The sequence below is a fragment of the Microcebus murinus genome, chromosome 7, assembly GCF_040939455.1.
Source record: "Microcebus murinus isolate Inina chromosome 7, M.murinus_Inina_mat1.0, whole genome shotgun sequence".
NCBI classification, from domain to species: domain Eukaryota; kingdom Metazoa; phylum Chordata; class Mammalia; order Primates; family Cheirogaleidae; genus Microcebus; species Microcebus murinus.
This window is the reverse complement of record NC_134110.1, coordinates 107506288-107531474: the sequence shown is the minus strand read 5'-3', so window position 1 is coordinate 107531474 and position 25187 is coordinate 107506288. Positions and strand designations below refer to the sequence as shown.

Here is a 25187-nt window from a genome sequence, read left to right as displayed (position 1 = left end):
ATGGCTGTCTGCTGTGGACTATAGTCAACATTCCACTAGAGTGGTTAAAGATAAAGTCTGTTAGTCACATTGAGACAAGCCACCTGACATGCATTTGTTGTGTAAATCAAGGACCTGCAGGTTTGTCTTGCATATTAGGCTTGTTAATGGCTTACAAAGGATGTCCCCAAGAAGGGAAAGGGCATGATGAGGCATGTCTGACCTCCCTCCTCATGGCAGACAATTTAGTTTTAGGATATTCCTTTGGCCAAGAGGGGGTCCAATCAGTCAATTGGTAGGGGTGAGCCTTAGATTTTTAGTTAACATGATGGAAGAATAGGGATGAGGGAGGAGAGAAAAACTTAAAATGAATCAGCTGAAAGACAATGTATTCTTACAGAGGCACAAAAAAGTGCTTTTGAAGAAGACTAACCTCCATTCCTGCGTACTTTTGAGAGTACAACTTTCTGAGAATCCTTTCTTCCTCCCTAGTCACACTTTTTCAACTTGTTTAAATTATTATTTTAGTTTTTTCTACAGTAGACATCTTTACAGAACCTTCCTATCCAGTTAGACTTTGTAACCTAATCCAGTTTCTGCTGAGTCCCGGCTCTCCTTCCTACTGGTTTGGTTTTAAGCCCACTCCCAAAGTGTGGGGCAGCCCAGCAGTCCCACTTGAGCGGTCCAAGGAAGGGCGCCCAACCGGGCTCTCAGTCGCCAGACCGTGGGCTCCTTAGAAACTGGCCCGGTCAGACCTACAGCACCAGAAATCCACTCCTCAGTGTTGTTTAACAAGCCGTGATTTTGAAGTCTCTCACATTTGAAAATCTCTGCTCTGCAGACTTAAAGTTTACCCCGTTCCCCACCCCCAAAAGGCGAGGAGGAAATAACACTGCTCTTTCTCTGGGTTACCAAGAGCTACAACCACTCCTTATGTAATGATTTGAATTTGTAGCCTACTTCTGGTTTTCACTTCATTTTCATTGAAGGTCAGCTGTTGCCTGATAACATAAATGACACAGTAACTCAAGTCGAAAGACAACACTCAAAGGCCAGTCCCAACCGAGCAGGCGGCCCAACCGACTCTGCCCGCCTCTACTGCAGCTTGGAGACTGCGGCCCGGAGGCGGAAGCCCCAGCCGCAGCGCCACGCCCCTTCCGGGCTCGCAGCCCGCCTAGGCACGCCCGCGAGCGGCCGGAAAGCCCCGCCCCGCTCCCGAGCGCCAGCCAATCGCAGCGCGCGGTGGGGCGCGCCGAGGGGCACTGCGGCGACCTGCGGGGCGGCGCGCCGGGAGATGGCCAGCGGCGGCGGCGCCCGCGGCTCCAAGGTAGTCTGTGGGGCGGGAACCACGCGGTTTTCCGCGGGGCAGCTGCCCGGCGCGCCTCGCTCGGTCCCCTCCCCGTCCGGAGGCCGGCGTGGCGTTGCGCCTAGGGGCCAGGCGGCGGCCGGTCGGGTCTGCGCGCGTGCACCGCGCTCGCGTTGCCGGGTGCCGCCCCGGGTCGGTCTCCTGTCCCAGGTGTGGGTTGAGCCCGCCGCGGCCGTCGGGGTCGCGCCTCCTGGTCCGCGGCAGGTGCGGAGCCCCTATCCCGGAAAGGGCGAGGGGTGGCGGCCGTAGGGCAGACGAAGTGGGCGGCTGGGAGTTGAGTCTGGAACTAGCGTGTGAGGTGTATCTGCCCCAGCTGGTGCCTGGCAGCTCTTTTATTTGTCTGTTTTTGACTTTGTCGTGTAATGCACCGAGACAGGAGTGTATATGGGAATTGCTTGCCAGTTTTTCCCCCGGTGTCTCTGTTGCCACACTTTCCACTCTACAGCAGGAGAGGAGTTTGAGGCTAACTGCTCTCAGCCTGAGTATGTGTATCTGCACCTACCTCAGTGTCTAGACAGTGTCTAGACAAGCAGAGAGGTTAAGTGATTTGCCTAAGGTCACACAGTACACAGCAGTTAAGTGAAGAAGCTAGGATTTGTACCCAGATCGTCTGCTCCAGACCTTTAGTTCAGACTCACAGCCTGTTGTTCACTGCTTCATAGCAGCTGTTGCATGAATATTTAAATTGCACCTGTGTTAATGACTATATCCCCTTTGTTCTTCTGTTAATTGTGCTTGTCTAGCGTGTGCCCGTTTTCTTTTTAAAGTTCCTTGCTTACAATTATGTTTGATCATACCAAAACAGTTTCATGAAACGTGCTGCATCTTCTCCTGACTCCTCTTCCTTTTACTCAGAAACATCCTGAAAAAATAGCCTATACCTGACTCAGATACCATTGATTGTCAGAGCACACCATCAATTTTGTAACTGATTTTAGGAAATAAAAGAAACCACGTGCCAAGCTTACCTATTGATTGTAAGACACATTCCGATTTCAGAAATGGTAAGAAAATCAAGGAGGCATATGAAATTGCTAAATCCAGTATAAGTTGTTTACTTGGTCACTGCAGCATTTGACACATTTGCCACCTGCTTTTATTTCTTTTGGAACATCCCTGATGTTGCGGTCCAGATTCCCTTCCTGTCTCACAACTGCTTATTTTCTTTTGTTTACTGTCTTCCTGCCATACTCTAAATTTGACCTTGTGCTTTTCTCACTTTACTAGTTTGCTGTGGACAGTCTCATATATTGACGTTAACTGTCTCTGCTCGCGTTAGAAGACTTTCAGATCTCTATTTGACTATCCCATGAGCTCAGTTAAACTCAGTATGTCATTAAATCATTCTCTCACCCTTAGTCCACCAGGCTCTAACAGTTCCTCCTCACTTAGAAATATTAGTATTTTTGAAGTAGTAATATTTTTGAAGTATTAGTATTTTTGAAGAAGTATTCACTTTTGCTCTCTTCATTCTGCCATTTTTATGTCATTGACCCTATCAATTTTTCTTAGTAGTTGTAATTAGTTATCTATTGTTGTGTGTTAGGTTGCATCGAAACTGAAGCAGCTCACAAATGTTTATCTCATAGTTTCTGAGGGTCAGGAATCTGGGAATGTCCCAACTGTGTGGGTATAGGTTAGGGTCTCCCACAAGGTTGCAGTCAAATAAAGGGCTGTTGGAGCTGGAGGATCCACTTCCAATCTTACTCATGTGGTTGTTGTCAAGTCTCTGTTCCTTGAAGTTTCCATAGGGCAGCTCACAACATAGTAGCTGGCTTTCCCAAGAAGAAGAGAGAGGGAGCAACCAAGACAGAGGCTCCCAGTGTCTTTTATAATCCAATCTCAGAAGTGACATACCATCTTCTGTCCTATTCTGCTCATCATATAGACCAACCTGGTACAAGGTGGGTGGATACCATAGAGGGTATACTGCCAAGAGGCAGGGATCATGAGGGCTATCGTGGAGGTCGGCTGCCATAATAGTTTTTCTCTATGGATTTATTTTTCACTTCTATCACCCTAGGTGACAGAACTACTTCATGCTTTGAGTGTTTATATGTGGTATTAGTTAGCATGCTCCCATTCCTTCTTCTGAGATGATTTTCATTTAGGCACCACTTTTGTTATATTGTTATTCGTCTGCTTAAACCTCATTTTACTTCTGAATGACTATATAATACTTTATTTCAGGTGTATCCTATATAAGTGCTTTATATGTGTTAACTCAGTTAGTTCCTTTAAATCCTGTGAGGTAGATACTATTGGTCTTATTTTATGGATGAGGACACTGAGGTTCAAGCAGAGAGGTTAAGTGATTTGCCTAAGGTCACACAGTACACAGCAGTTAAGTGAAGAAGCTAGGATTTGTACCCAGATCGTCTGCTCCAGACCTTTAGTTCAGACTCACAGCCTGTTGTTCACTGCTTCCATATTTTCCATGCCTTCTTCCTTAACTTTATATCTTTGTTCAGTATTTACCTTCTAGGTAAACTAGACTATTGTTGTCACTATACTGTCTTCCCTCTTGGTATTTGGTCATGTTCTTAGTTTGGAATAATGCCATTTCTCCCATTTCTACTTATTGAAATCTTAATCATACATCAAGGCTCACCTCAAATCCCACTGTTGCCCAAATCATCCCAGTTATAAATGAATTGTTTTGCGTATTCTTGTGGAGTTTTGTCTCAGTCGCTCTTACTATTTTATGTCTTGTATTAGGTTTATTTGTCTGTACCTTTATTCCCATATAATGTAGATGTTTTAAGATTAGGGACTATCTGTCTCCACCACATGTCCCCAGAGAACCTGCCATAATCCCTTGTATGTGTTAGACACCTAATAAACATCTGATGAATGAATGAAAGGGGAACTAATTTAGAAGATTTACAAGTATTCCAGGTTTAAAGAAACACGGGGAAGTACCCTGGTCATAAGTCTTGGGTATTAGCCAGCCTCAGCTCTATAAGTAACTAATTTTGCAGTTTTGGACAAGCCACATAGATCTTTCTGGACTTGTAAAATGAAAGTTGATGTGGTTATGGACTAAAGTGGTAGAATTTGGAATAGTATGCAAAGGATTGAGTTGATAGATTATAAAAAGATGAGATTTAAGGCAACTTAAATTGGAAGACTGAAGAAGAGAGAATCAATTGTGACTCAGAAGTTGAACTTGTGAGAATGAGGAAGGTTAAGGACAGTTGGTTGCATCTTATTTGATATTAGGATACACAGATATGTGACATTTAAGCCACAGGGCGAGATTAAGGCTGGGAGTATCTTAGTTCTTCTCTTGCCCCCCCTCTCCTCCAGAGGCAGCTCCTGCTCTATCTCCTTCACTGTCTGTTAACATGCTGTGATTCTTTTTTCCCCTGTATGCTTTATACTCTCCCTTTCCTTGCTAAAAGTAGCTGAGAATGAACACCTATACTTCCTTTCATGGCCAGCTGCTTGCCTTTTGAGATTTCCTTATGCCTGCCTTACTCTCGCCATTCCTTTTGCCTCCTTAGACTGAATTATAGCTCCTAACTCCTCCCCACCCTCTCCACCTTACCCTTCTGTCCACTCTTTTCCCACTGAAAGAAAAACTGCATCTTGGCAAGATCATGAAAGAGAAATAAAGCTGACACTTCCCTTCTCTAACCCTTTGGGTCCTCATCACCAAAACTTATTCTATTTCTAGTGCTCCTTGTGTTAAGACAAGCACAAGGTCGGTATTAAATACAATGTATAATACATATCAGTTTCAATTGAAGAGTACTCAAGGCTGTAGCCTGAAATTAAAAGTGTTCTCTTTTTCAAGAAAGGGAAATATTTTGCTTCTTTGAAGCAGGAGAGAAGGAGCCAATGAAGAGAGTAAGGACCTTTAACCGTCCTAGAAGAACTGGATTTCATTACAGAGTGAGGTTACTTTTCCTCTGAGATGGTAGGGAAGAAGGAGAGTTCAGTAAATGGGAGGTTGGCTGATTTTTGCTATGGTTAATTTTTTTCCCTTGGGGAAGATGTGACAACTTGATCTATGTGGCTGATATGGAGATGTAAACAGAAGGGTAAATGTGGAGCTCATTTTATGTGATTTCACGTGGTGTGTGTGTGTCTGTGAGTAGAGAACTAGGAAATGAGTAAGAGTATTCACCAGCTGTGACCAAGGACATGTAATGAGAATATACATGGGAGCTACTCTTATTTTCAGGTCTTTTTACATTTTACAGTAGCCCAATGGATTGGTGGTTGGTAAAGTAAGCTGGCAGAGGGTAGGGGTCTTAGTGCTTGAAAGACAACACTGAAGTAGTTGGCCATAGAGTACAAGATGACAGGAGAGATGTTATGATTGGGAGGGGGCTAGTGACTGATAAAGTGAGTGGATGTGGAACTTAAAAGTCCCAGTGAATTCCCAGGTACTTAGAGCCCAATCAGGCACTCACTTGTGATGCCTGTGTGTGAGAGGTGCTCATATAGTTATTTGATAGATACTTTTATTAAAGTGAGATAATGGAGGACCTTCAGTTTGGAATTAGACATCCATGGAGGAAAGTGTTTGCACATTGCCTACTAGCTGTTTGACTAGAGCAATATACCTAACATTTCTAAGTTATAGTTTCTTTGTAAAATGAGATTAATACTTTTCTTTCCAGGTTAGTATGAGGATTAAATGATAAGAATGTCTGGGGTAGTATGCTGAGCACATAAGCACTTGATAAATGTTAATGATAATGAAAGCAATTAATAGTAAAATACAATGATAATGAAATAAGTTATATAAGGACAAAGATACTGTACATCCTCTATAATTTTGCCTCTAGGTTTCCTTGGAATTGCCTTCTTTCAGCTTATTGAACAAGGAATAGGAAGAGGGCTTAGTTTTAAAGTTGTTCAGTGATGGCAGGAAATTCTTTCATGGTTATCTTGGTAGGCGTACTTTATGTTTCCAGTTTAAGGTCTTGGTAATCTCATTGAATGATTTACTGGTGACTCTACTCAGAATTAGACTACCTAATACTGACATTTCATTCTAGAAGTTGTCTTATCTTTACAATGGAAGGGAAAGAACTATTGTTGAAGACTTCTTATATGTCAGGTGTTTCACATAATGTACCTTAATAGAAAAAAATATGTATTTTTAATCAAAATGATATATGCTCGTAGATAGGATAAAATAGTATGAAAAAGTTTATCATGAAAACCAGGAATGCCTTGGCCTTTATTTTTATGGAGATAATTGTAGATTTATATACACTTATGAGGAATAATACACAGAAATCTCAAGTACCCGTTATGCAGTTTCCCCCAATGGTAACATTTTGCAAAACTGTAGTACAATATTACCATTAATATATTGACATTAATACAATCCAGCCGTTTTACTCAAATTTCCCCAGTTTGTGTGTGTATTAGTTCTGTCTTAGTCCATTTGAACTGCTAATAACAAACTACCACAGACTAGTACCAGAAACCACCACAGTGGCTTATAAACAAGAGAAATTTGTCTGTCGTACTTCTGGAGGCTGGGCAGTGCCAGATCAAAGTGCTGATGGAGTCCATGTCTGGCGAGGGCCTGCTTCCTGGTTCACAGGCAGGTGTCTTCTCGCCATGTCCTCACAGGGTGGAAGGGGCGAGGGAGCTCTCCTTGGTCTCTTTTTTTTTTTGAGACAGAGTCTCACTTTGTTGTCCAGGCTAGAATGAGTGCCGTGGCATCAGCCTAGCTCACAGCAACCTCAATCTCCTGGGCTCCAGCAATCCTGCTGCCTCAGCCTCCCAGGTAGCTGGGACTACAGGCATGTGCCACCATGCCTGGCTAATTTTTTTGTATACTTATTTTTAGTTGGTTAATTAATTTCTTTCTATTTTTAGTAGAGACAGGGTCTCGCTCAGGCTGGTTTTGAACAACTGACCTCGAGCAATCCACCTGCCTCGGCCTCCCAGAGTGCTAGGATTACAGGCGTGAGCCACCTCGCTCTGCCCTCCTTGGTCTCTTTATAAGGGCACCAGCCCCATTGCGTCTGATCACCTGCCAAAGACCCCTCCTCCTAATACCATCACCTTGGGGGTTAGGATTTCAACATATCATTTTGGGGCAACACAAACCATATAGCAGTTCAGTTCAAACTATTCAGACCATAGCAGTTCTATACAATTTTATCACATGTAAAGGTTCAGGTATCCACCACCACAGTCAAGATAGTGAATAGTTCCTTCAGCTCAAGGAACCCTTTTATAATCACAGCTGCTCACGTCCGGTAGTTCTGTTCCCTATTCTTTGGAAAAAAAAAATTGTCATTTCAAAAATGTTATATAAATAGAATTATATAGTATGTAACCTTTTGGGGTGTTTTCTTCTTCTTCTTCTTTTTTTTTTTTTTTTTTTACCTCAACTCAGCATAAACCCTGGAGATTTATCCAAATTGTACATATCAGTAATCTCTTTGTTGTTATTGCTGAGTAGTATTCAGTGGAATGGATATACCATAGTTTGGCTTAACATTTTACCTGTTGAAGGATATTTGGGCTGTTTCCAGTTTTTTGGCTTTTACAAATAAAGTCACCGTAAACATTTGTGTACAGGTTTTTGTGTGAACATACGTTTTCATTTCTCTGAGTTAAATGCTGAGGAGTGCAATGCCAGGTCCTGTGGTAATTGGATGTTTAGTTTTTTTAAGAAACTGACAAACTTTTCCAGAGTGGCTGAACAATTTTTCATTCCTACTGGCAATATATTGATTCAGTTTTATGAAAAACAGCATGTGTCTGTGGATAATTAATTATACAATCCTGTGGTTTTTAGTATATTCACAGAGTTGTACAAATATTTCTAATTACAGAATATTTTCATGACCCTCCAAAAGAAACTCCATAGCTATTGCTAGTCACTCCTCATTCTCTTTTCCCTCATCCCCCGGCAACCACTAAGCTGCTTTCTGTTGGTGTGGATTTGCCTGTTCTGGATATTCCATATGAACGGAATCATAGAATATGTGAGCTTTTTTTGACTGGCTTCTTTCACTTAGCATAATGTCTCAAGGTTTATCCATACACGATTGTGTATATATAAGATCATGTCACCCATGAATAGATATAGTTTTACTTCATTACCAATCTAGTTGTCTTTTATTTCTTCTTCTTGCCTAATTGTCATGGCTAGAACCTCCAGTACAATATCAAATATAAGTGGTAAGTGTTGACATCCTTTTCTTGTTTCTTCTCTTAGGGATAAAGCATTCAGTGTTTCACTATTCTCTATGATGTTAGTTGTGGATTCTTTGTAAATATTCTTTATTAGGTTGAAATAATACCCTTCTTTTGCTAGTGTGTTGAGAGTTTTTATCATGGAAAGTTGTTGGCTTTTATCAGTAGCTTTTGTTACTTCTATTGAGATGATCCTGTGTTTTTTTTCACTTTATTTTAGTAATATGACATATTACATTGATTTAAATTTGGGATATTACATCAACCTTGCATTCTTGGAAAAAATTCCTATTGGGCATGACGTGTATTTCTTTGTATATTTTGCTGGATTCAGTTTGTTAGTATTTTGCTGAAGATTTTTCCACCTGTATTTATGTTATATTGGTCTGTGTTTTCTTTTCTCATGATGGCTTTGGTTTTGTTATCAGGGTAATACCGGTTTCATAATATGAATTAGGAAGTATTCCCTCTTCTGTTTTTTGGAAGGGTTTGTGAAGGATTGGTATTAATGCTTTTTAAAATGTTTGTTATAAATTACCATTGTACCATGTGAGCCACAGCTTTGTCAGAAGTTTTTAAGTTACTGCTGTAGTCTCTTTATTTGTTATAGGTCTATTCAGTTTTTTATTTCTACTAAAGTCAGTTTTGCTAGTTTGTGTCTTTCTAGAAATTTGTTCATTTTATTTTAGTTTGTTGGCATACAGTTATTCATATTTTTTTTATAATTGTCAACGGAAAAAAAAACTCTGTAAGACAATTTTAAAGAGATTTATTCTGAGCCAGATTTGAGGACCATGACCTGGAGCCACACCCAAGAAACCTTGAGCAAGTGGGCTTGCTGTGGCTGGGTTACAGTTTGGTTTTATACATTTCAGGGATACAGGGGTTACAGGTAAAGTCATAAATCAATACGTGGAAGGCATATATTGGTGTGGGCCATGGGATGGGACTTACAGGTTTTAGGTGGGTTTAAAGATTCTTTGACTTGTAATTAAGGAGTTGTTAATCAGAGACAAGCCACCAGACATATATTTGTTGTATAAATGGTGTAAATTGAGAACCTGCAGGTTTGTCTTACATACCCTTAGGCCTGTTAATGGGTGATAAAGGATGTCCCCAAGAAGGGAGGGTGGCATGATGAGGCATGTCTGACCTCCCTCCTCATGGCAGGCAATTCAGTTTTAGGATATTCCTTTGGTCCATTCAGTCAGCTGGTGGGGGTTGAGCCTTAGGTTTTATTTTAGTTCACAAAATGTTCTCTATGATCTTTTTGAGCTCTAAAAGCTTGGTAGCGTTTCCCCTCTTTCTTTCATTCCTAATTTTTGTGATTTGATTCTTCTTTTTTTTCTTGGTCAGCCTAGCTAAAGGTTTGTCAGTTTTGTTGACTTTTCAAGGAACTTTAACTTTTGGTTTTGTTGATGTTCTCTTTTGTTTTTCTGTTCTCTATTTCATATATTTTTTCCAAATGGAATGTAAAGTTATTGATATAAGATTTTCTTTTTAAATGTGGGCATTTACATGTATAAATTTCCCTGTAAATACTGCTTTAGCTGCATCCATAAGTTTTGGTGTGTTTTGCTCTCATTCCTTGTTAAGTTATCTCCTAATTTTTCTTGTGATTTCTTTTTTGATCCGTTGGTTATTTTGAAGTGTATTGTTTAATTTCCACATATTTGTGAATTTTCTAGTTTTACTTCTGTTGCAAATTTTTAATTTCATTCCATTATTGCCCAACAACAGTATTAATATTATTTCATTTATTTTAAATTTATTGAGGCTTGTTTTATGGTCTAACATATGGCCTACTCTGGAGAATGTCTTATGTTTACATGAGAAGAATGTGTATTCTCCAGTTCTCAGAGGGGGTCTTTGTGGTTTTTGATGAAAGTTCAGATGTTACTCTTATTGAAGATCTTTTGTATATGAAGAGACATTTTTCTCTTGCTGCTTCATAAATTTTTCATTTGCCTTTCACCAGTTGACATGGTGTGTATAGGGTGGATCTCTTTGGATTTATCCTCAAGAGTTTTCTAAGCTTCTTAGTTGTATAAATTAATATTTCATCAAATTTGGGATTTTTGGGGGGCTTTATTTCTACAAATATTCTTTCTGTCTCTACTTCTGTCTTCTTCTGAAATCCTTATTATGCATATATTTTTATGTATGATGGTGTCCCACAGGTTTCTCTGAGGCTCTGTTTATTTTTTAAAATTCTTTTTCCTGGTGCTATCTTTGTCCGTTAAATAGCTGTAGAATCAGTGGTAATGCTGGTCTCCTAAGTAGAGTTGGAAAGTGTTCCCCCACAGTCTGTTTCTGGAAGATATTGTGTAAAATTGATATTAATTCTTTGTTTAAAGTTTGGTAGAATTCTATAATGAAATTATATGGGATTAGAAATTGTTTTCAGGTACTTTTTAACTTTAAATTTAATTACTTTAGTGGTTATAGGCTATTCAGGTTAGTTGTTTCATCCTGGTTGAGTTTTGGTAGTTTGTGGTTTTTGAGGATTTGGTTAATTTCCTAATTTTTCTTGAGTTGTTGAATTTGTTGAATTTATAACTGTAACCTTCATAGTGTTCCCATATTGTATTTTCAGTGGCTTCAGTATTTATAGTGATAATTCCTATTTCAAACTCATATAGGTGATTTTTATCTTCTTTGTTTTTGTTTTAAACGTTTATCAATTGTACTTTTTGAAGAACCAATTTTGATTTTACTCTTTTAAAGATTATTTTCCTATTTTCAATTTAATTGATTTCTGTTCTTTATTATTTCTTTCATTCTGCTTGCTTTCTTTAGGTCTTTTTTCTTCTAATTTCTTTCCTTTTTTTTTTTTTTAATTTTTTAGAGATAGGGTCTTGCTGTGTCCCTTGGGCTAGAGTGCAGTGGTGTCATTGTAGTTCATTGCAACCTCAAACTCCTGACCTCAAGTGATCCTCTTGCCTCATCTTCCCAGGTAGCTGGGACTATAGACACGTGCCACCATGCCCAGCTAATTTTTCTATTTTTTGTAGAAATGGGGTCTCACTCTTGCTCCGGCTGGTCTTGAATTCCTAGCCTGAAGTAGTCCTCCTGCCTTGGCCTCCCAAAGTGCTAGGATTACAGGGTGGGCCACCTTGCCTGGCCTCTTCTAGTTTCTTGAGGTTGGAATGTTTATTATTGATTTGAAACTTTTCTTAAATTTTAATGGAAGTATTTAGTACTATGCATTTCTCTCTTAGTTCTGCATTAACTGTATCCTATATATTTTGGTATGTTGTACTTTCTTTTACATTTAATTTTACATATTTTAAAAATTTTATTTGTGACTCTTTGACTCATGGATTAGTTAGAAGCTGGTTGTTTAATATCCACGTGTTTAACATTTACCTGTTATGTTTCTGTTATTAAATTTTGGTTTAATTCCTTTATGATCAAGCAACACAGTATGATTTCAATTTCTTAGTTGGTTTAGGTTTGTTTTTATCACACTGAATATGCTTTATCTTGGCGAATGTTCCATTTGTGTTTGAAAAAATGTATTTTGTTGTTGACTGGAGTGTTCTTTCTGTGTTGGCTAAATATTGAGTGATTGTTTTTGTTCAGATCTTGTATAACTTAGCTGATTTTCTGTCTAGCAATTCTGTCAGTTGCTGAGAATAGGGAAAGGTGTTGGAATCTCTAACTATGATTGTGGATTTGTCTGTTTATTATTTCAGCTCTGTCAGTATTAGTTTTTGTGTATTTTAAAATGTCTTTATTTTATTCCCTTGATTGATAGTTTGGCTGGGAATAGAAATCTAGATTGGAAATCAGTTTTGCTCAGAATTTTTTGAGCCATTGTTTCACTATCTTTTAGCATTCATTTTGTTTTAAATTACTTAATTAAAACATAAGTGGGGTTGGGATCGTAGCTAGGGATATTCAAGCTTGGCCCATAAATGTGTTTGGGAAAAGCAAGTTAGAATTTATTTCAGTACTCTTACTATATAAAATTCCTCTTTCATGGATAATGATCAGAAAAGGTAATGCGGGAGAAAAAAGTTTGAGTGCATGGAAGAAATAGGGTGAAAAAGTAGATAGAGAAAGTTAGGGAAGAAAGTGTAGTAAGTGTTAGGGTGTTTTCAGATATCTTCACTTGCTCTGAAATTTATAGTCTTAATATCATTTTTTTTTTTTTTTGGAGACAGAGTCTCGTTTTGTTGTCCAGGCTAGAGTGAGTGCCATGGCGTCAGCCTAGCTCACAGCAACCTCAAACTCCTGGGCTCGAGCGATCCTTCTGCCTCAGCCTCCCGAGTAGCTGGGACTACAGGCATGCGCCACCATGCCCGGCTAATTTTTTATATATATATCAGTTGGCCAATTAATTTCTTTCTATTTATAGTAGAGATGGGGTCTCGCTCTTGCTCAGGCTGGTTTTGAACTCCTGACCTTGAGCAATCCGCCCGCCTCGGCCTCCCAGAGAGCTAGGATTACAGGCGTGAGCCACCGCGCCCGGCCTCTTAATATCATTTGATATCCTTTTGATAGGATTTGATTTAAAATGCTCATTAGTTTCTATCACTGCTCATACTTTTGGGGAACTTGTTAGTAACTATTACTGGTGTTCCTTTTGGAACAGACTTAAGCTGGATAAATAGAATTTTAGTGTATGTAATTTAGAATAGTTTTAAACAGTTGTTCTCTTTACTGATTAAAAATAGCACACATCTATTCTAGAGCTGCTAGAGGGTAAGGAATACAACAGAAACTACCAACTATAAGCCTATAATCAGATAATAGAAACATTTTAATGTATTTCCTGCCAGTATTTTTCTACAAATGCTTTTCACAGCTATTATAAAATTGAAACATTATTATTTTAAAATTTAATGTAATTAGTAGTACATAGATATGTTCTTTGAAAATAATGTTTTCCATTGTGGTAAAATCAATGGCAGAATATGCATTCTTATATATAAGTAAAATTTTCATTGGGTTCTCATAAATTTATGTTTTAATTTTTATTACAAAGAATAGAACCTCCATATAAAGAAAATTTTCTGTTATTTTAGATAAACAAAAGGAGCAGAATACAACTTGTCTATTTTAAGGTCACATTATGAAAAATTTATCCAATCAGGAGACTCAAATAGTGTAGGAAAACATTAAAATAGTTGTATCATGTTGGTGGCTTGATACCTGGTACATAATTTTGTACTCAATAAACATTTTAGGAATGGACATATAGTGGTAACATGATGATTCCCTTTTTCTATTTATTTTGTTATATTGTTAATAGAATAAATAAAGGAGGAGAAAATTCCATAAAGATTTAGACACACATGAACAATTTTTTTAGAAGTTACTTAACTAGTTTGTATTGCTTTAGAATAGATTATATTCCATACCTCTTAAAAGCTATGAGAAAAGTGGTATATACTACTATCTGTCCAACTGGTTAATTTATAGAAAAAAGAGAAACATAGTGCCTGAATTATGGACACAATTTTACCAAGATTTTGAAAATACTTCTCTTTCTACATTATCTCTGTAAGACCTTCCCTATTTTGAACCAGTTTGTTGAATTTCATGTTCAGCTCTTTGTCATTTACACATTTATAAAATGTAAATAACAAATATACCTGTACATTTGTATGTGTGGAGAAATACAGTAACCTGGCCAGGCGCGGTACCTCACACCTGTTAATCCTAGCACTCTGGGAGGCCGAGGCAGGAGGATTGTTTGAGCTCAGGAGTTCGAGACCAGCCAGAGCAAGAGCAAGACCCTGTCTCTACTAAAAAAAATAGAAAGAAATTAGCTAGACAATTAAAAAATATATACATATAAAATTAGCTGGGCATGGTGGTGCATGCCTGTAGTCCCAGGTACTCAGCAGGCTGAGGCAGTAGGATCGCCTGAGCCCAGGAGTTTGAGGTTGCTGTGAGGTAGACTGACGCCACAGCACTCTAGCCCTGGCAACAGAGTGAGACTCTGTCTAAAAAAAAAAAAAAAGAAAAATATAGTAACCAAGGGGAAACAAATAAAAATTAAAAAAGGAAAAAAAAAAAGGAAAAAATAACTAAGGGAAAAACAAGATGGAGAAGTTGGTAAAGAAACTGCAATATTTGGAAAAGTAAATACGATATTCGAGTGGGCAAATCTCTGTGTACATCTGCTAGGGAAGGAAATGAGCATACTAGATGGGGTCAAGCCGAGGCAGAGATTTATGTTTTCTTTAATCATAGAGATTTGAGCATGGTTGAATGATGACCTAAGACATGGACAGGTTAACAGGGGAGTGGTGGGGTCCTGTTCACAGTGTGTCACGAGTAGCACCTGGTTCCTTGTTGTAACTCAGGCCACTAGAATGTAAGTTTCCTCCTCAGGTTTTTTTTTTTTTTTTTTTTTTAACTTAACAGAGTCTGTATAATATTTTTACTCCTTTACCCAACATTATATATTTACTTTACCCCAGTAAAAAATCCCAAGCATTCACAGAAGCTTGTAGTTTTCTATTTGAGCCTGAGAGTGATTTGTATTTAATTTATGCATACAGATTGAATTTTAATCCTATACGCTTAGCAGTGGTTCTTAAATTTAATAGTATAAGAATCACCAGAGATGGTTGTTCACATGCAGTTTCCTGGGCCTCTCCTCCTTCTAATTTGCAGTTTGGGTACTTGGCTAATTTACTATTTTAACCATTTTTAGGTGTGTAGTTCTGTGGCATTAAATACATCTGCTAAAGACTGAATGTTTGTGTCTCTGCAAAATTCATATGTTGAAATCTATTTCTGAGTGTGATGATGTTTAGAGTTTGGGCCTTTGGGAAGAACCCTTGTGAGTGGAATTACTGCCCTTATTAAAAAGATATCACAGACTCTGTTCCTCCTTCGGCCACATGAGGACACAGTGAAGAGACTGCTATTCGTGAACCAGGAAGCAGGCTCTCACCAGACACTGAATCTGCTGGTGCCTTGGTCTTCAACTTCCTAGGCTCTAGAACTGTGAGAAATAAATGTCTGTTGTTTATAAGTCACCCTGATTTTGGTATTTTGTTATGGCAGCCCAAACAAGGTAAGACAACATTGTTGTGCAGCCATCATCACCATCCATCTTCAGAACTTTTTTATCATTCCAAATTGAAACTCCATACTTACTAAACAATAACTTCCCATTCTTTCCTCCCCAGCACCTGCCAGCCACCATTCTACTTTCTGTCTTTGTGAATTTGACTACTCTAGGGATCTCATATAAGTGGAATAGTACAATGTTTGTCCTTTTGTGTCTGGCTTATTTTACTTGGCATAATGTTTTCAGGGTTCATCTATATTGTAACATGTTTTAGAATTTCATTCCTTTTTAAGGCTGAATAATATTTCATTATACACACACACCACATTTTGTTTTGTTCCATTTATGGGTATTTAGGTTGTTTCTACCTTTTGGCTATCGTGAATATTGCTACTGTGAACATAGGTGTACAGGTATGTTTGAGTCTTTGTTTTCAGTGTTTTTGGAGTATATACTAAGAAGTGACATTGCTGAAACATGGTAATTCTGTTTAACTTTTGAGGCTCTGTGTACTTGTTTTCCACAGTGACTGCAACATTTTACTTTTCCACCAGCAATGCACAAAAGTTATAATTTTTACACATTGTTGCCAATACTTCCATTATTTTCTATCTTTTGGTTTTTTTTTTTTGTTGTTGTTGTTTTGTTTTTGAGACAGAGTCTCGCTTTGTTGCACAGGCTAGAGTGAGTGCCGTGGCGTCAGCCTAGCTCACAGCAACCTCAATCTCCTGGGCTCAAGCAATCCTTCTGCCTCAGCCTCCCGAGTAGCTCGGACTACAGGCATGCGCCACCACGCCCGGCTAATTTTATATATATATATTAGTTGGCCAATTAATTTCTTTCTATTTTTAGTAGAGACGGGGTCTTGCTCTTGCTCAGGCTGGTTTCGAACTCCTGACCTCGAGCAATCCACCCGCCTCGGCCTCCCAGAGTGCTAGGATTACAGGCTTGAGCCACCGCGCCCGGCCTCTTTTGGTTTTTTTTATAATAGCCATCCTGATGGGTGTGAAGTGGTATATTATTGTGGTTTTGATTTGCATGTTTCCCTAATGGTTGGAGATGTTAAACATCTTTTTGTTGAGTTGTAGGAGTTCTTGATTTACAGGTGGTTCTCAGCTTATGGTTCTGCTTACAGTTTTTTGACTTTATGATGGTACAAAGCAACACACATTAAATGGAAACTATACTTTGAGTATCTATCTATACAACTATTCTGTTTTTCAATTTTCAGTATTCAATAAATTACATGAGATATTGGCTTTGTGTTAAGATGATTTTGCTCAACTGTAGGCTAATGTAAGTGTTCTGAGCATGTTTATGGTAGGCCAGGCAAAGTTATGATGTTTGCTAGGTTAGGTGTATTAAATGCATTTTCAACTTACAATATTTTCAGCTTACATTGGGTTTTTCTGGATATAACCCCATCATAAGGGGAGAAGCATCTGTATTTTGGATTCTAGACCCTTATTAGATATATTATATGCAAATATTTTCTCCCATTATTCAAATTGTCTTTTACTTTCTTCCTAGTATCCTTTGAAACTTGTAAGTTTTAAATTTTGATGAAGTCTAGTTTTTCTTCGGTCACTTGTTTTTTGTTATATCTAAAAAACTATTGTCTAATCCAAGGTTCTGAAAATTTACCTGCTTTCTTTTAAGAGTTTTTGGTTTTATCTGTTACATTTACATCTTTGACCCATTTTTAGTTAATATTTGTCTTATATTCTTTTTCTTTCCTTCTTTTTTTTTAAGAGGTGAGGTCTCACTCTGTTGCCCAGGCTTTGGAGTGCAGTGGCACAATCTTAGCTCGTTGCAGCCTTGAACACCTGGGCTCAAGTGATTCTCCTAGCTCATCTTTCTGAGTAGCTGGGACTACAGGCACATGCCACCATGCCTGACTGATTTTTTAAGTTTTTAGAGATGAGGTCTTGCTGTGTTGCCCAGGCTGGTCTCGAGCTCCTGGGCTCAAGTGATCCACCTGCCTCAGCTTCTTGAGTAGCTGGAACTACAGGTACATGCCATGGCACCTGGCTGTTTTATATTCTTTTGCATGTGTAATCCAGTTGTCCCAGCACAATTAGGTGAAAAGACTATTTTTTCTCTATTGAATAGTCTTCAAAATCTTGTCAAAAATCAATTGACCATAGATGTATAGGTTTAATTCTGGACTATGAATGCTATTTCATTTAATAAGTCTATTGTTAGGCCAGTAACATACTGCTTTGATTCTTGTAGCTTTGTGGTAAATTTTAAAAGAAGGAAGTGAGTTCTCCAACTTTGTTTTTTCTTTTCCAGATTGTTTTGGGTGTTTGGGGCTCCTTACAATTTTATGTGAATTTTAGGATTATCTTTCCATTTCTGTAAAAAAAGGTTATTGGGATTTTGATTCAGTTAAATTCACTCTGTAGAAAGCTTTTGGGTAGTACTGCCATCTTATCAATAGTGTCCTTACATCTATGAACACAGGATATTCTTCCATTCTTTAATTTCTTTCAGCAGTGCTTTGTGGTTTTCCGTGTACAAGTCTTTTACATCCTGGTTAAATATGTTCCTAAGTATTTTACTCTTGATGCTACTGTAAATTGAATTGTTTCCTTAATTTCTTTTTTGGATCACTCAGTGCTAGTATATAGAAATACAACTGATTGTTGCTTGTTTATCTTGTACCTTGCAACTTTGCTGAATTTGTTTATTAGCTCTAATAGTTTTTGGTAGATTCTTTGAAGTTTTCTGTATGTAAGATCATGCCATCTGCAAGTAGAGGTTACTTCTTCCTTTAGAATTTGGATGCCTTTATTTTTTTCTCTTGCCTAATTGCTCTGACTAGACCTTCCAGTCCAGCACAATTGAAGTGACAAAAATGGGCAAACTTGTTCTGATTCTAGGGGGAAAACATTCAGAAAAGCCCTTTGTCATGTTAAAGAAGCTCCCGTGTATTCCTAGCTAAATGTTTTTATCATGAGAGAATGTTGGATTTTTTTTTTTTAGTGCTTTTTCTGCATCAATAGGTTATCTCTATTTTTTCCCCTTTTTTCTATGTGATGTGTTCTACTGATTGATTTTGATGTATTGAACCACCTGTATGTGCCTAGGATAACTCCCACTTGATCACATTATATAATCTTTTTAATGTGTTGCTGGATTGGGTTTACTGATATTTTTGTTGATGATTTTTGTATCTATGTTCATGAAGGATATTGATCTGTACTTTTGTTGTGATATGTTTATATGGCTTTAGTATGCTTGTTTCAGAAAGAGGAAGTGTTACTTCCTTGCATTTTTAGGAAGAGTTTGAGAATGATTGGTGTTAATTCTTTAAATGTTTGGTGGAATTCACTATTGAAGCCATATGGTCCTGCACCATTGTTTGTGGGGGGGGGGGTTGATTATTGATTTAATCACTTGTCATTGGTCTGTTCAATTTTTCTATTTCTTCTTTTTTTTCTTTTTTTAGACAGAGTCTGATTCTGTTGCTGGGGCTAGAGTGCTGTGGCATCAGCCTAGCTCATAGCAACCTCCAACTCCAGGGCTCAAGCTGTCCTTCTGCCTCAGCCTCCTGAGTAGCTGGGACTACAGGCATGCACCACCATGCCTGGCTAATTTTTTATATATATATTTTTAGTTGTCTAGCTAATTTCTTTCTATTTTTAGTACAGACTGGTGTCTCGCCTTGCTCTGACTTGTCTCTAACTCCTGAGCTCAAACGATCCTCCTGCCTTGGTGTCCCAGAGTGCTAGGATACAGGCGTGAGCCACCATGCCTGGCCTGGAATTGTAGTTTTTAATAAGTGTCCCATTGTTTTGGTTTTCTTCTTCAGGAATTCCTGTAATCTGTATGTTGGATTCCAACAGAGACTTAATCAGACTCTCTTTCTCTTGAATCCTTTTTGTCTTTCTTCATGGGAGGTGGGTAGCAGAACTTTAAAATGTCTTCCTTTTACCTTCTATTTAATATGATAATAAGTAAAATGTTTGTATTCTTAAGATATTATCTGTGATCTATTTGTTCTTAGATTCATTCTGGTTTAGTCCCTTTTTCATCAAATGATTTTTTAATTTTATTTTACTTCTTAAGTTTGTCACCTCATTTCTAAGCTTTTATAACTCAATATTTTGTCTTATTTTGAAATAGTAGTTTACCATTTTATCTGTTTTTTGTATCTTGGTGTGCTTTCTTTGTATGTTGGGATGTCATTCCACTTCTTATTTTTTCCTCCCAAATAATAACTGTATGGATTGGCTTTGATACTCTTCTGTTGCTTATTTTTATATCATAGTTTTTCTAAAGTGCAAGGAGGAGGGTGGATTTGGGATAGCTCTTCTACCTTGTATTGTTTTCATGTAGTTTGCAAAAATATGGCCACTTATTTATTTGTTGTATAGATGCTTCTTAGCTCTGCTCCATCTAGACCTTTTCTTTGTCTCTCGCCCTGTGTTGCTGAGCATATTCCACTCCTAGCACTTTCTCCTCATGTGGGGCCCTGTCCAGAAGGGAGTCCTGGCTGACATGTTTCAGGGGTCCCAGTTTGCTCCCACCCCTTTGCATCTTCTCAGGGTTAGAGCTCTTGCCCTCACTGAGTTCTAGGCACCGATCTCAGATCGATCGCCTGCTCTGCTTCCCACGGAGCTCTGGCGTCTAGTGCCACCTTGTCCCCTTGCTCCCCTCAGCTTTGTTGCTCTCAAATACTGATACCACGAAGGAATTTGGAGGGGCAGTGGTTTGTCCTCACCCACTTGTATTTTGGAGTTTGGTGATTCATTATAAATGGCATCTATGGGTTTTTGGTTTTGTTACCTAGTTGCTCTATCTTTATGTGAAGATTCGGAGATGTTCAAATACTTTGCTTACTACTGCCATTCTTGGGTTTCCGAATTGTTAATTGTCAACTTAATGTATATATAATAAGGTTGATTTTGTTTTGTTTTTTCTTGAAAAATCATCTTCACAGAGAAAAAGGAATTGGGATGCAGAGTACCCCTCCTTTCCAGGAGACAGGCCCCTGCAGGTCAGAAGAGCAGGTCTCAGGACAGCTGGGGCAGCTGCCTCCCTCTCTGAAGCATGGCTCAGATGTGGAGAAGGATTTCAGGACACTTCTGGGACTCCGGTAAAGTAGCTGTAAAATTGTCTTCCCTGAATGCTGAATAGTAAATCCTCAAATTCCTGAGTGTTCATGCCATTGTAATTACATAATTTTGGAATTCCCTTCCTTATTTTCTTTAAAGAAACTGTAATTGGTATGTTACTTTTTTCCTCCCTTCATTCTTTGAATTCTGTTAATAATTGAGACAAGTTAGAATTCACCTCTTTATGACATATAGAAAACCTTTCTACTTCTTTGTTTGCAAGTGAAGGATATATACTAAGAATATTCTCAGAAGGTGAAACCATTGACCATACTATTCTTCACAAGAAGTGTGTTTATGAAATGTTATTTTTATTTATTTATTTTAGCATATTATGGGGGTACAAATGTTAAGGTTATATATATTGCCCATGGGGGCCCCCCCATTGAGTAAGAGCTTCAAGCGTGTCCATCCACCAAACGTTGCACATCTTACTTGTTTGATTGTATATACCCATCCCCTACTCCCCCCTCCTACTCTCCCGACACCCGATAAATATTACTCCTACATGTCCACTTAGGTGTTGATCCATTAATACCAATTTGCTGGTGAGTACATGTGGTGCTGGTTTTACCGTTCTTGAGATACTTCACTTAGGAGAATGGGTTCCAGCTCTATCCAGGAATATACAAGAGGTGCTATAGCACCATTGTTTCTTTAATTCCATTTTCCTGTCTGATTGCTGTAGCCAGGACTTACAGCACTATGTTGAACAGAAGTGGAGATAGTGGGCAACCTTGTCTTGTTCCAGTTCTAAGTGGGAATGAATGCTTCAATTTTTTCTCCATTCAGTATGATATTGGCTGTGGGTTTGTTGTATATGGCTTGTATCATTTTTAGGTATGTCCCTTCTATGCCTATTTTGTTGAGCAGTCTTATCATAAAAGGGTGTTGAATTTTGTCAAATGCTTTCTCTGTGTCTATTGAGAGGATTGAATAGTTTTTGTTTTTGCTTCTGTTTATATAGTGAATTACATTTATAGATTTGCATATGTTGAACCATCCCTGCATCCCTGGGATGAAGCCCACTTGGTTGTGATAGATTATTTTCTTGACAAGCACCTGGATTCGATTGGCTAGGATTTTGTTGAGAATTTTTGCATCCATATTCATAAGAGATACTGGTCTGTAGTTTTCTTTTTTTGTTGCATGCTTTCTTGGTTTTGGTATCAGGGTTATGTTCGCTTCGTAAAATGTGTTGGGGAGAATTCCATCCTTCTCAATGTTGTGGAATAATTTCTGCAGGATAGGTACCAGTTCTTTTTTGTAGATGTGGTAAAATTTGGGTGTGAAACCACCTGGTCCAGGACTTTTCTTTTTAGGAAGGTTTTTTATTGCTGTTTAAATTTCAGTACTTGATATTGGTCTGTTCAAGACTTCTATTTCTTCCTGGTTGAGGCTAGGGAGGCTGTGTGTTTCTAAGAAATTGTCCATTTTCTCCACATTTTCCACACTGTGTGCATAGAGGTTTTTGTAGTATTCATAAATTATATCTTGTATCTCCGTGGCATCCGTTGTAATTTCTCCTTTATTGTTCCTAATGGAGCTTATTAGAGATTTTTGTTTTCTACTTTTCATTAGTCTAGCCAAAGGTGTGTCAATTTTGTTTATTTTTTCAAAGAACCAACTTTTTGTTTTATTTATTTTATTTTATTTTATTTTATTTCGGCATATTATGGGGGTACAGATTTTAAGGTTTCAATAAATGCCCATTTCCCCTCCTCCCCCCACAAGTCTGAGTCTCCATCATGACCATCCCCCAGATGGTACACATCTCACTCATTATATATGTATATACCTGCCCCCCTCCCCCCTCCCAACTGCCCAATGCCCTATTACTGTAGTACCTAAGTGACCACTTAGGTGCTGTTCAGTTAATACCAATTTGCTGGTGAATATATGCGGTACTTGTTTTTCCATTCTTGGGAAACTTCACTTAATAGTATGGGTTCCAACTCTAACCAGGAAAATATAAGATGTGCTATGTCACCATTGTTTCTTAGAGCTGAATAGTACTCCATGGTATACATATACCACATTTTATTAATCCATTCTTGGATTGATGGGCACTTGGGCTGTTTCCACAGCCTTGCAATTATGAATTGTGCTGCTATAAACATTCGAGTGCAGGTGTCTTTTTTGTAGAGTGTCATTGGATCCTTTGGGTAGATGCCCAGCAATGGGACTGCTGGATCAAATGGTAGATTCACTTGTATCGCTTTAAGGTATCTCCATATTGCTTTCCACAGAGGTTGCACTAGTTTGCAGTCCCACCAGCAGTGTAGGAGTGTTCCTCTCTCTCCGCAACCACGCCAGCATTTATTGTTTGGAGTCTTTTTGATAAAGGCCATTCTCACTGGAGTTAAGTGATATCTCATTGTGGTTTTGATTTGCATTTCCCTGATGATTAGAGATGTTGAGCATTTCTTCATATATTTGTTGGCCATTCTTCTGTCTTTTTTTTTTTTTATAAGCCATAAGCTTTTTTTTTTTTTTTTTTTTATTTCGGCATATTATAGGGGTACAGATTTTAAGGTTTCAAAAAATGACCATTTCCCCCCTCATTCTTCTGTCTTCTTTAGACAAGTTTCTGTTCAAGTCCTTTGCCCACTTTTTAATGGGGTTATTTGATTTTTTTCTTCCTGATTTTTGTGAGTTCTAAGTATATTCTAGTTATCAGTCCCTTATCGGATGCAGAAAATGCAAAAATTTTCTCCCATTCTGTAGGTTGTCTATTTACTTTCATGACTATTTCTTTGGCTGTGCAGAAGCTTTGTAGTTTGATCATGTCCCATTTATTTATTTTTGTTGCTACTGTGATTGCCTTTGGGGACTTCTTCATAAACTCTTTGCCTAGACTGATGTCTAGGAGAGTGTTTCCAACTTTTTCCTCTAGAATTCTAATAGTTTCATACCTTAGGTTTAAGTCTGTTATCCAGCGTGAGTTGATTTTTGTGACAGGTGAAAGGTGTGGGTCCTGTTTTAGCCTTCTACTGGTGGCTATCCAGTTTTCCCAGCACCATTTATTGAAAAGGGATTCTTTTCCCCAGCGTATGTTTTTGTTTGCTTAATCAAAGATTAGATGGCTATATGAGGATGGTTTTATATCAGGCTTCTCAGATCTGTTCCACTGGTCCATATTCCTATTTTTGTGCCAATCCCATATTGATTTAATTACTACAGCTTTGTAGTATAGTTTGATATCTGGCATATTAATGCCTCCTGTTTTGTTTTTGTTGCCTAGAATTGCTTTTGATATTCGGGGTCTTCTTTGGTTCCATACGAAGCGTAAAATTATTTTTTCTATATCTGTGAAGAATGCTGATGGGATTTTAATAGGTATTGCATTGAATCTGTAGATCAGTTTGGGTAGTATAGACATTTTGATGATGTTGAGTTTGCAGATCCACGAGCATGGTATGGATTTCCATCTGTTTACATCCTCTGCTATTTCCTTCCTCAGTGTTTCATAGTTCTCCCTGTAGAGGTCTTTTACCTCCTTGGTTAGGTATATTCCTAGGTACTTTAATTTCTTTGTTGCTATTGTGAAGGGAATTGAGTTTTTGATTTGGTTCTCAATTAGATTGTTGTTGGCATATATGAATGCCTCTGATTTCTGTGTATTGATTTTGTATCCTGAGACGTTACTAAATTCATTGATCAGTTCCAGGAGTTTCTTGGTAGAATCTTTGGGGTTTTCTAGATATAATATCATATCATCAGCAAACAGTGAAAGTTTGATCTCTTCTGCCCCTATTTGGATACCTTTAATTCCATTTTCCTGTCTGATTGCTGTAGCCAAGACTTCCAGGAGTATGTTGAACAGAAGTGGAGATAGTGGGCAGCCTTGTCTGGTTCCAGTTCTAAGTGGGAATGATTTCAATTTTTCCCCATTCAGTATGATGTTGGCTATGGGTCTGTCATATATAGCTTGTATCATTTTTAGGTATGTTCCTTCTATGCCTATTTTCTTAAGTGTTCGTATCATGAAAGGGTGTTGAATTTTGTCAAAAGGTTTTTCTGCATCTATTGAAAGAATCATGTGGTCTTTGTTTTTGCTTCTGTTTATGTGGTGAATTGCATTTATACATTTACGTATGTTGAACCATCCCTGCATCCCTGGGATGAAGCGCACTTGGTCGTGATGGATTATTTTTTTGATAAATGTCTGGATTCGGTTAGCTAAGATTTTGTTGAAAATTTTTGCATCTGTATTCCTTAGGGATATTGGTCTGTAGTTGTCTTTTTTTGCATCCTTTCCTGGTTTTGGTATCAGAGTAATATTTGCTTCATAAAAGGTGTCGGGTGGGTTTCCGTTCTTCTAGATGTTGTGGAATAGTTTCTGCAAGATAGGTACTAGTTCTTCTTTGTAAGTGTGGTAAAATTTGGGTGTGAAGCCATCGGGACTGGGACTTTTCTTTTTAGGGAGATTTTTAATTGCTGTTTCTATTTCAGCTGTTGAGATTGGTCTGTTCAGGGAATCTATTTCTTCCTGGTTGAGCCT

The 25187-nt window shown here is 38.2% G+C and overlaps 1 protein-coding gene across 4 annotated transcripts in view; it reads left to right on the top strand.

The window, feature by feature from the left end:
- Nucleotides 1-1210: 1210 nt before the first annotated feature.
- Nucleotides 1211-25187, top strand: part of SPIDR (scaffold protein involved in DNA repair) — a 484225-nt gene continuing 460248 nt past the window's right edge. For 2 of the 4 annotated variants that reach the window (XM_076005324.1, XM_012790018.2), the window contains exons 1-2: nt 1211-1306; nt 20509-20664. In XM_076005324.1, the coding sequence (XP_075861439.1) occupies nt 1274-1306; nt 20509-20664 (189 nt within the window). In that variant the 5' untranslated portion in view covers nt 1211-1273. The remainder of the gene's footprint in view (nt 1307-20508; nt 20665-25187) is intronic. The other 2 variants (XM_076005325.1, XM_076005323.1) reach the window with 2 other exon arrangements.